Source organism: Babesia bigemina (genome assembly GCF_000981445.1).
Source record: "Babesia bigemina genome assembly Bbig001, chromosome : II".
Classification (NCBI taxonomy): Eukaryota; Apicomplexa; class Aconoidasida; order Piroplasmida; family Babesiidae; genus Babesia; species Babesia bigemina.
The window spans coordinates 2,168,032-2,179,359 of NC_027217.1; the positions used below are offsets into that span (position 1 = coordinate 2,168,032).

General features: G+C 44.1%; 5 protein-coding genes across 5 annotated transcripts; 3 read left to right on the forward strand and 2 right to left on the reverse strand.

Annotated features, from left to right (window-relative positions):
- Positions 1-6,136: 6,136 nt before the first annotated feature.
- On the reverse strand, positions 6,137-6,313 carry BBBOND_0209690 (hypothetical protein; the record flags this gene model as incomplete). Its single annotated transcript, XM_012912548.1, has 1 exon — positions 6,137-6,313. The coding sequence occupies one exon, from the start codon at positions 6,311-6,313 to the stop codon at positions 6,137-6,139; it is 177 nt and encodes a 58-aa protein (XP_012768002.1).
- Positions 6,314-6,686: 373 nt separating this feature from the next.
- BBBOND_0209700 (hypothetical protein) lies at positions 6,687-7,074 on the forward strand (the record flags this gene model as incomplete). The annotated part of the gene is made up of 2 exons (XM_012912549.1): positions 6,687-6,846; positions 6,968-7,074. 2 exons carry the CDS (start codon positions 6,687-6,689, stop codon positions 7,072-7,074), a joined length of 267 nt encoding a protein of 88 aa, XP_012768003.1.
- Positions 7,075-7,603: 529 nt separating this feature from the next.
- Positions 7,604-7,807, forward strand: BBBOND_0209710 (hypothetical protein; the record flags this gene model as incomplete). The annotated part of the gene is made up of 1 exon (XM_012912550.1): positions 7,604-7,807. The coding sequence occupies one exon, from the start codon at positions 7,604-7,606 to the stop codon at positions 7,805-7,807; it is 204 nt and encodes a 67-aa protein (XP_012768004.1).
- Positions 7,808-9,173: 1,366 nt separating this feature from the next.
- BBBOND_0209720 (hypothetical protein) lies at positions 9,174-10,046 on the forward strand (the record flags this gene model as incomplete). The annotated part of the gene is made up of 3 exons (XM_012912551.1): positions 9,174-9,335; positions 9,365-9,478; positions 10,002-10,046. The coding sequence occupies 3 exons, from the start codon at positions 9,174-9,176 to the stop codon at positions 10,044-10,046; spliced, it is 321 nt and encodes a 106-aa protein (XP_012768005.1).
- Positions 10,047-10,343: 297 nt separating this feature from the next.
- On the reverse strand, positions 10,344-11,019 carry BBBOND_0209730 (centrin 3, putative; the record flags this gene model as incomplete). Its single annotated transcript, XM_012912552.1, has 4 exons — positions 10,344-10,507; positions 10,547-10,624; positions 10,665-10,779; positions 10,849-11,019. The coding sequence occupies 4 exons, from the start codon at positions 11,017-11,019 to the stop codon at positions 10,344-10,346; spliced, it is 528 nt and encodes a 175-aa protein (XP_012768006.1).
- Between the last annotated feature and the right edge of the window lie 309 nt (positions 11,020-11,328).

Genomic DNA, 11,328 nt, shown 5'->3' on the forward strand with positions numbered 1-11,328 from the left:
CTCGGAGGCATACACATTTAGCTGCTCCGGTATGACACATTTCTGCACTGAATGTGGTGCATATCGGTTATTTAGTGCGATATAACGAGGTAGACTTCCATCGTATGCTTCGGCGCTACACCTACCCTTTGAAGGTGTTTATAGACAGCGAGATTCCGTCATACCTTTACGTAAATGTTTAATGCACGTTGCAGCGCAGCTATGTTATGTTGTCTTGTGTCCTGAGATATCGTATGCTGCCCCGGATTCTTTTCCTGGTCTCCTTGCGGATCACTTCCACACTGAGGTATTCTCGGCTAATAGAGCGTTGGACAGGTTCTCACCTCACTCCACAGCGACCAGAGAGCGGCAATAAAATGATTGGTAGAACGCTTCCAAGTGACGTATTAGATTCGAGGCTGCTAACGGATGATGGAGGTGAGACTACGCTTCGCTCGATTCTATCAGACTTGCCCAGCGATCGCAAAGGCTTGGTTATGTTTTTATTCCCTAGCATAGACACACCGTTTTGCACCGCACAGGCATGTGCCTTCAGCTCGTCTACCGAATTATTCCAGTCCCTTGGGTACCAAGTCTACGGATTGACGCGAGTGTCAGGACGCTCGACTGCGGATTGGATAAAAAGACATGAACTAAACTTCGCCATCCTTATGGATCCGGATTGGACCGTCATTAAATACTTCAGGTGTACTTGGATGTATTTCTTGATTAATAGGTCACATGCGATCATTAGGCGTGATGGCAAGGTTTTGGCGTTGGAACGAGGTGTCCCCGCTCATCAGTCCGCGTCAAGAGTGCTTGAAATAATCAAGGCGTTACCATCAACTGATAGATGAAGGTGTTTATTTGTGCCAATAGATAAGTGCACTATGGATATGCTGATGCTCACTTGCCAGCATCTGTATGTGCAATGCTCCACTAAATTGCGAACGCTGGTGACGGAAAGCAGATTCCATAATCACGAGGGGAAAGCAGCATCGCTACACCCAATAATATCCGAAACAGTGATAACGTCAGATGCAGTTATGGGTAACTGTGAGCGACTATAGCATACGTGACGCAGATCTGCCATCTTGAGGCGCGGCAAACGACACAGCCCCTTCACCGTGTCCTCTGGGGTAGTTGTGATCATGGACACCTGAGTCATCAGGGTCTTCGCAAGAAGGCTGTGGATCGGACGAAATTGCAGAATGGTACGACTACCACAATCAGCTGTATCGATATTTGAATGCCAGTAATGCAAGCCCCAAACAATGAGACAACAGATTGTCGTACCACCCGGCTCAAAGTGATGCGAATGGCTCATTGAGACGAATGTTTCGCATCATTTAATGAGGCAGTTAGGAACTCTTGGCGAATTGGTAGGCGGCGGGTAAGTCCTACAATGCGAAGCCCAGATGGCAACGGTTTCTAAACTGCTTCCGTAGGCTCAACTGCATTCCACCGAAATGCAGCAGTTAATGAGCAGTATATAACACCACACACACACAGACAAGTATTATCAAACGCGCAAACATCGCAGCAATCTTCGATGAACAAGTCGCAGAAAGTACGGAGTGTGCGTCATCTCGTGGCATCTATTATGTCAATATGTGGCGAATTTACGTTGTGGCTGTGTAAAAAGATTTCAAACGGTACAATGCACCCGTAACTGACTTACATACTGCTATTATCTAAAGCCGATGATGCGTATAACACTAGCACACTGGCACAGGATGTAACATGGCTACAGGGAGCCTGCGATAGATCCTTAGATTTTATGCGCCTCTGCGAAGGTAGGCTATAAACACCAGATGCAACAAAACAACCCTTTTAAAAGCGGGTTGGATTCCGTAATATATAACATATCACGCCGATCAACATTGCGATGAGGAAAGAGACAACATATACAAGCAAATTCGCTCTTATTAGCGCCACTTTCAAAACGCTTAGCACATAACGGACACTTTTTCAGTTGCAGAACTTCCAAAACATATTTCAAATATAAGTCCTGGTATGCTGCACATCTATAAACAAATTATGGAAAAAATAGCCCCCAGGAGTCTGACACAGCGGCACTACACTAAACGACACACATGGTAGAATCATGGACTGCATACCTCTAAGCGATGCCATTTTTGACAAAACGATGTAATACATGGCTCTTTTCAAGACAGGCAATAAGCCGTCTAAGCGGCTCTTTGACTAGCCTGGTTCCATTTACCACAACTCTAATACACGGTGAACGTACATAGTAACCACGTGCGTTACCAAATCAAATTATGCGCATAATGATCATTACATTGCGCTATAATACGTATCCAAGTAAACATCTACATATTATGTTACTCCAATTTACCAGACTGACTGTGACGTTAGAATGCAGAGGCGTGTGGCAACGTGTCCAATCGTACCAGATGGTCACTTCATTGAACTGCACCATGTCATCTCCATAGATGTTGTAAACGACAACAAATTTAGCGTTTGTTATGCAATCGTTTTTATATTATTCTAAACCTCATGAAATGCTGTGAAATGCTCGCACGTATTATCTCGACATTTGCGCCGAATGGTTTGACTTCAACTCATCCAACTGAAAGACACGTCACTCGCACCACGCATTCCATGTCATTATTCATTGGCGAATATCCAAAAAAGCGACTCTGTTAACATCAGCTGAGGTAAAGATGCTCGGGAATGCAATTTTACAACGTGACACCTTATATAGCATAGATCAAAATCTTCGTTATATGGGACTTGTGTCGAGGGTGATAATGCAGCACAGATGTCATAGAATCCAATAACTTCCCCGCCTCTACGTATCCGGATTTTTACAAGTTGAACATGGCGTAAAATACTAGTTGGTGTATCTCTAATTCACACATTGTATTCTAACCATGATAATTCTGAGCGTCCCACTTTATAGCTTGAACAGTTGCGTCTCTCGCAATGCTAGCGCAATTTCTACACAGTTTTAATGCCATGCGTCTAACACGCCGACGCACTTAACACACCAGCACTGTTGAGATGTGCCCACTTTTTAAATGCACTTGTCAGTACACTCTCGTTACTGACAAATATACCGCCATAGATACGTTTGTGATCATGCAAACTTGATAAAACTCTCTTGCGCAAACGTGGCTTCAACCATTATTGCTGCTGCTTCGCCATGCAACTCAATTAGAGATGTAATGACGGATTGAATTATCGGAGATAGTAAAAGTTATGGCCACAGATACAACCCTAAATGGTGAATACTGATATTATTATAAAGTCGCGAAACAATGTTACATTGGCAGCCAACTCGTGGTCATATGTGCAATAGTTTAAGGCATGTTGGTGAATAATGCTTATGTAAGCTACAGAGCGCGATTATTGCGTTATTTGTTGTCGATTTTCATGCAACCAAGCTCCTCTGTTCACCTGGTCTATAGTGATTACGACAGCAAAAAGCAGTTGGTGAACTAAAGTGAAGTAATTCTGATGGCAAATAAATAAAGGATAATCTTGAGTCTCTATAAAACGAATAAATTGAGAAAAGGCGGCGGCATACAGTATTGAACAACAAATGAGCCGCAGTGTTATAATGAAGCTTGGTAAGTGCCTGTGAAAGTAAATCCCGTCAAGAACCCTTGTGTTGTTCCGTCTGGGAAGGCGACTGCACATTGCCCGACGCTACAACAACAAACACCGTTGATAACATCTTGTTCATATTTTACCATAATTGCAGTATTCTATGCGGTAGCTCCGTCGGTGGTACTGTCATGCAAATGGTACCTTGTACACCCCGCGCCCAGATTGCGATATTGCGCAACGGAAGCTATGATTTCGAATGATGTTTAAGGCATAATGTCACATTAACTATTGTGTAGGATGAATAACTCAGCTACATACTAAATGCAACAGTCTGTTGGAGCCACACTTAACCTTAGTGAAAGGCGCCAACAGGCTACGAGAAACATGACGGATGCAATACAAACCGTCGAAGTTAATAGTTCAAGTAAGTACGTTGCTGCATACTTATATTGTTATAACTAACGTACCCCATTCGCCAAGCTTCATCACGTTCCTGGTAGATATTTCATGTCAGTGCAGGTCCGTCTGCAGCCAGTAAAGAAAATTTAATCTCTGGTATTCTGCTTGCGCTGGTAGCGTTCTGGTTCCAATTGAAAAAAGGTTGGGATGAAGTTTGGAAAGTTCTGTCACTGGAGCACTGCCCATTATGTGTTAAACCGCATTGCGGGAAGTATTGCGTCTATGTTATCAGTATTTGCCTCATACTCTTCATTGGCTTACTGTATTACGTGCTATGTAATCCGTTGCGATTCTTCAAGGGCATTTTTTGTTGCTTCTTCTGATCCAAGCCTGTAATCGCATACCCCTATGAACTGCAAGAATCTCACGTAGCCATTCTGTACCACGCTACATCCAGCCCCAAGTTGTTAGCGTTTCTACGAATGATAATCGTTCGTGTAACACATGAACGGTAGGAGTTTTTTTGAGACACTCCGAAATAGTGACGCCCATGGTTGCCATACAGTTCGTGTTTTACTTTAATGACAGACGCAGTGCGTTTCACGAATTGACAGGCCGTTTATGATCTTGTACATACCTGTGATAGGTGTAAATGCTGCGGAAAGGCAGGTTCATCGCATTAATACAAACACATTGCCTTATAACCACCGATACGCCTAGATTAGGCAACGTACTTGCTGTGTAACTCGGGCATAATTGTATAGATGTCGTAATTCCTGGTGAGCATAGGTGAAAGATGTAATGGCCTCTTATGTTTCTTGGAAGTCGGCACAGTGGCGCTTGGACGGTTAGATCTGAAATATTTACGCAACAACGCTACAATCTTCCCTTTGCTAGGGTTCATTGATGGTTGTAATGCGTATGCGCGAGCGACAGGCAATATTGTTGTGATGTGTAGGGGCAGTCGAGTCGTTGAGTGTCTTCTCGATGTTTCGTTAAAGGAACCATTTTTGTAAGGGCATACGATGGCATCATATAATCTAGAATAAGATGTACTTTGTAGTCGAACAATGGAAGATTATAAATGTGAAGCCGTCGCAGTTGGGTCCAAGCTACCAGCAGAACATCGAGGAGATGCTGCGGAATCAGGTCGAAGGCCACTGTAGTTCGAAATACGGTTATGTTGTCTGTGTCATCCGCATAATTAAGAACGAAATCGGCCGTGTCCAGGATGGCACAGGCATGATCGTGGTGAATGTGAAATACCAGGCCATCGTTTTTAAGCCCTTTAACGACGAGGTAGGTTGTTAAGTAGGTTTTATTAACCAGTGTGTTTGTCGTGTAAATTACACATTCGCCGATGAGTGATGAGCTGTATGAGACAGAGCACTTCATTGTGTCACAGGTCCTAGACGCGATAGTGACGGACGTGAACAAGCTTGGCTTTTTTGCGCAAGCTGGGCCACTTAAGGCATTCGTATCGCGCACTGCCATTCAACCGAGCTTCGTATACGACAACGACGCGGCGAATCCGTGCTACTCTGACGGGACGATCAGCATAAAGCCGCAGACTGAAGTTCGTATGCGGATTCAGGGTATACGCTACGACAATTCTAACATGTTCGCAATCGCAACGGTGAACGCGGATTATTTGGGAGCGTTCGAAAATTACTCTAATGTGTGATGGGCTTGTGGCCGTTTCTTCCCAACTTCAGTCACGGCGTGGAGGCATATTACTTTTGTCGCACGATATCGCAACGTAATTTAGCACGATGAATTTAGATGGTATTTTCGGCGTGCCGAGTCCTATAAGCGCTTCTATAAGGAATTGGCACGGTTATACTCACCGTTCTGGACGTGGTTCTCGGAGGCATACACATTTAGCTGCTCCGGTATGACACATTTCTGCACTGAATGTGGTGCATATCGGTTATTTAGTGCGATATAACGAGGTAGACTTCCATCGTATGCTTCGGCGCTACACCTACCCTTTGAAGGTGTTTATAGACAGCGAGATTCCGTCATACCTTTACGTAAATGTTTAATGCACGTTGCAGCGCAGCTATGTTATGTTGTCTTGTGTCCTGAGATATCGTATGCTGCCCCGGATTCTTTTCCTGGTCTCCTTGCGGATCACTTCCACACTGAGGTATTCTCGGCTAATAGAGCGTTGGACAGGTTCTCACCTCACTCCACAGCGACCAGAGAGCGGCAATAAAATGATTGGTAGAACGCTTCCAAGTGACGTATTAGATTCGAGGCTGCTAACGGATGATGGAGGTGAGACTACGCTTCGCTCGATTCTATCAGACTTGCCCAGCGATCGCAAAGGCTTGGTTATGTTTTTATTCCCTAGCATAGACACACCGTTTTGCACCGCACAGGCATGTGCCTTCAGCTCGTCTACCGAATTATTCCAGTCCCTTGGGTACCAAGTCTACGGATTGACGCGAGTGTCAGGACGCTCGACTGCGGATTGGATAAAAAGACATGAACTAAACTTCGCCATCCTTATGGATCCGGATTGGACCGTCATTAAATACTTCAGGTGTACTTGGATGTATTTCTTGATTAATAGGTCACATGCGATCATTAGGCGTGATGGCAAGGTTTTGGCGTTGGAACGAGGTGTCCCCGCTCATCAGTCCGCGTCAAGAGTGCTTGAAATAATCAAGGCGTTACCATCAACTGATAGATGAAGGTGTTTATTTGTGCCAATAGATAAGTGCACTATGGATATGCTGATGCTCACTTGCCAGCATCTGTATGTGCAATGCTCCACTAAATTGCGAACGCTGGTGACGGAAAGCAGATTCCATAATCACGAGGGGAAAGCAGCATCGCTACACCCAATAATATCCGAAACAGTGATAACGTCAGATGCAGTTATGGGTAACTGTGAGCGACTATAGCATACGTGACGCAGATCTGCCATCTTGAGGCGCGGCAAACGACACAGCCCCTTCACCGTGTCCTCTGGGGTAGTTGTGATCATGGACACCTGAGTCATCAGGGTCTTCGCAAGAAGGCTGTGGATCGGACGAAATTGCAGAATGGTACGACTACCACAATCAGCTGTATCGATATTTGAATGCCAGTAATGCAAGCCCCAAACAATGAGACAACAGATTGTCGTACCACCCGGCTCAAAGTGATGCGAATGGCTCATTGAGACGAATGTTTCGCATCATTTAATGAGGCAGTTAGGAACTCTTGGCGAATTGGTAGGCGGCGGGTAAGTCCTACAATGCGAAGCCCAGATGGCAACGGTTTCTAAACTGCTTCCGTAGGCTCAACTGCATTCCACCGAAATGCAGCAGTTAATGAGAACTGCGACATCACATAATAATTACTAAATCTTTGTTATTGCATTATGAACAGCGGCAATCATCCGATCAATCGTGGAAACAGAACAGCAATGCTGCATGCATAGGCGAAAACATGTCAAGCAGCGGTTATGTGCGTCGGCGCCACATAAAGATCGCCGCAACTTTTTTATAGAAACTGCAGAAGAAAATATGCGATAAACAAAGAAGAATCATTTATATATGGCCATGACATGAAGCGGTTTCAAAGCTGTGTTGGGCAAGTGAGATTTAGATAATATTAAGGTTTGTAGGACTATGAGGTGGTAGACAACGTTTAGAAGATGAAGCAGAGCACCTTCTTGATACAGCACAACGGACCCCGTAAAAATTTATATAATACGATGAGAAGTATTATCAATACGCCACCTATTATATACCAGCAACCATTTTTGCACTTTCCGCTGCCATTAGTACATAATGGGCACCATTGCGGTAGCATAAAGTCCAAGGAACTGCCCATTTCAATTACAACTGCGCAGATGTGAACAACGTATCCGAAGCAGAAGATAATGGCTACCTGTTGTCCAATCTACGTTACCAAGCCACTAACGCAAGTCATTGTTCAGCAATGTTTTAGCCACATGGAACTTAACATTTTTAAAATTGGGCACAGAAACCCTATTTAGTTACATACAAGAGCCGTACCTTTTGACTTGATAATACGCGGTTGCAGATCTCAACTGACACACCATTACATGCATTGATGAGACGTGTTACCTACATATTGACGATTTAATCACGCTCAATGATGCCTCATCCGAAAAACAAAGTCGTCACATACATTTAAGATGGCGTCACTGCGCTAATGCCTCTGCTGTAGCACTATCACGTTAGTATGTAGACTCTTGTGGCAACGTGCCCAATTTTACCAAAAGCTAACTTCATGAAACGACATAATGTCATGTCAATATATGTCAGCAACATAAACGCAATTAGCCTTTTCTATGAAATCGTTTTTGCATAATTCCAAACATAGTATGAGATGGTGCGACGGGTTAGTAGTTCTTAGTTCGATATTTGCAATGCATGTTGCGACTATAGATTTGCCGCACAACGTACACGGCTTACACAGATCTAAGTTTCTATTAATTGCTTCTCCATCTGTTCAATTCCGTGATACACGGGGGAATAACAACAGGACCTTGCCTGACATACACAGAGTAAGTATGACTTAAAATACTAGTTGATATGCAGTTTTACTCACAAATGGTGCCTTAATGATTGATGTGGTTAATATATAATTAGATAGCGCGATAATTCGCAATTTATTCAATTTGAGGGTTCTTGTCACGCCACATCATAAAATATTTTCTGTCACATTGGCAGGGCAGCGCTAGCAATATTCGAGTCTATCTCATTAAATTATCAACGTTAGCAAACATGATGCTGACCCGACATTCATCAGACGCTAATGATGTTGTCTAGTGACCTCAAGAGTTACATTTAACACGGGTGTGACGAAATCAAAACAGGTAAGTGATGAGCATTTGAGAGGTGTATTGTCTGGACTGATATGCAACTTTGAACACGGAAATGACAAATCGTCATACAATATTGTAACCACACGGTGAAGGATTCAAGGGCATCTCTGGAATATCGATGCAGGTAATTGCTCACGTTTTTTTAAATAAGTATTCAACCACGTTCGCAACGCAACCAATGTTCTCACTTCAGCACATTCTACGACCCCCGAGGTCTATTGCTAACACGCACCGTGCTGGTTGCAACAGACAACGTGATGGAAATGGCAGCAGACAATCGAGAGCACATATGGAATGTGCAATATTAAGCCCCTGGACAACGCAAAATTAGAACAAAATGGTAACACGGATTATTCAACGAGCAACGTTAATGTGGAACGAAGATTCGCAACCTATGTCAGAGCTCAGCGACTGCAGGAGCTCTTGTATTGTTATGGCCGAGAAAGCAATCACACATTGCCCAACGCAACAAAACAAAAAATGCTCTATTGATTCCGAATCGTTTACTGTTTTAATGGAAGACATCGATAACGTAATTCCGTCGTTATACAAGTCATGCAGGGGGACCTACTGCACCTCGCGTCTAGATTAGGACGTGGCGTAACGGAAGCTACGATTCAGTATGCTCCTGATAGTACCACGTGGTATACAGGATGGTGTGGAGCAAATAACTCCGTTAGACATTGAATGCAACAGTGTCCGGTGAGCCCATGCTTACCCACCGTGTGATGCGTCAACACTCGCTTTCGGAAACCAATGTATATTCTGCACGAAACCACAAAGCTATCGCTTAAGAATATACATTACTCCACATATAACTCGTGGCAACTAGGGTAGCAAATCCGCCAACTGCTTCCACATTCCAAGTACGTCGTTCATCGTTGCGCAGGTTTTGTTATAATGGGTAATGTTCTGAAGCCTATTTTACCGAAAAATTGTTTGTGTAATAAGGTTACAGGTGGTTCCGATGATCACTGCAAAAGTGGTTGCCTATATATAATCGGTGCAGCTTTCATAATACTTCTCATCATCGTGTATAGATTTCTACGGGGTCCTTTATGCTGTATCAAGAAGGTGCTCTGTTTTATATTCTAATGTAAGCGTAACATCGGATACTCCTAACAGCTCGATTGACATAGTCAATCGCAGCCCTCAAACATAGCCTCCTTTAGCCACGCCACATACCATGGTTTTGTAGTTGCGTCACACGTTCGCCCTGCTGTTCATGGTTTGTGAGGAATAACTTCTTCCGGACGTTTAATATAGCTGCCTTAACGTATCCTTCAAGCTGACGACAGTGATGTCTGGTGGCTGGGTTCTTATCATGCCTCGTCTGCGCCCTGTCGGCCATGACGTACGATTCCTTGCACTCGAGTTCGCCAGATGAAATTCGGTCTGATTGCGGTCGTTTTCCACGTATTCACGTGTGGTACCGGTTGCCACGTCGTAGCCTTTTGGTGGCACAATCGCATGCATTAATTGACCAAAATTAAAGCTGTTTATGTTACAGGGGGGTTCACGGCGTGCCAGATCCTCATACCTAGTATATGGTAGTCTGACGCATTATGCCTATGAAATCATCTTTTGAGATGGCGCCGTCCCTGTCGTTGTCGAACTCGTCGATCATGGCCCTAAGCTCCTCGTCAGAAAGGTTATGCCCGAGCTCCTTGGATACACGTTTAAGATCCTTAAACGATATTTTGCCTGCGCATTTCTACAGCGCATATTTTTAGCCATACTAACCTTTGTTGTCCTCGTCGAAGAGTTCAAATGCACGATTGATCTCTTCCATAGGATCTCTTTCCGATATTTTCTTGACCACTGCGGTGAGATGATTGGAGGTAAAATGTTTTTAACGCACTTATTTCTTTGAATGCTTCGAAGTCGATGTATCCGGTCTCCATGTTATCATATTTCGCCATGAGCTGCAGTACTTCTTGCTTCTTAGCATCGAAGCCTAGAGCGCGCATAGCCACCTAAAAACGCATTAGTATACACAAATATATAATTTACATGCCACGTATGTAGTTGAACCAAACACTAACCTTCAGCTCGTGGTAGTCGATTCTTCCAGTATTGGCCGAGTCGAGAAGGCTGAAGGCCGCCGATATTTCCCTCAGGTGGTCTTCTCTGACCTCAGATCTGCCTCTACGAAATATTTGGCCACAGCCAATTTTGCTGGGCACGCTATGGCCTATGTCGTGTCTGGGATACATGGTTGCCAGCAGTAGACACACAGTTGATAAATGACCACAGAATTACTGCAGCGTGAAACACAGCCGCATCGTGCGATTACAGTTAACAAAATACAACAAAAGGACCAGGAATCCCCGATTCTACCGGCCTCGTTACCACAATACCTGTGGCCACCAGACAGGAATCACACACCATGTGACCGCGCACTATAATACGCGTCCAATTTCCCATTAATCCCATATCGCACTCATTATTTACTGTCATCATAATGCGAATATACTGTAGCGCTACAGTGATATTAGAGGTGCAACCTTCAATGAATTTTCCCC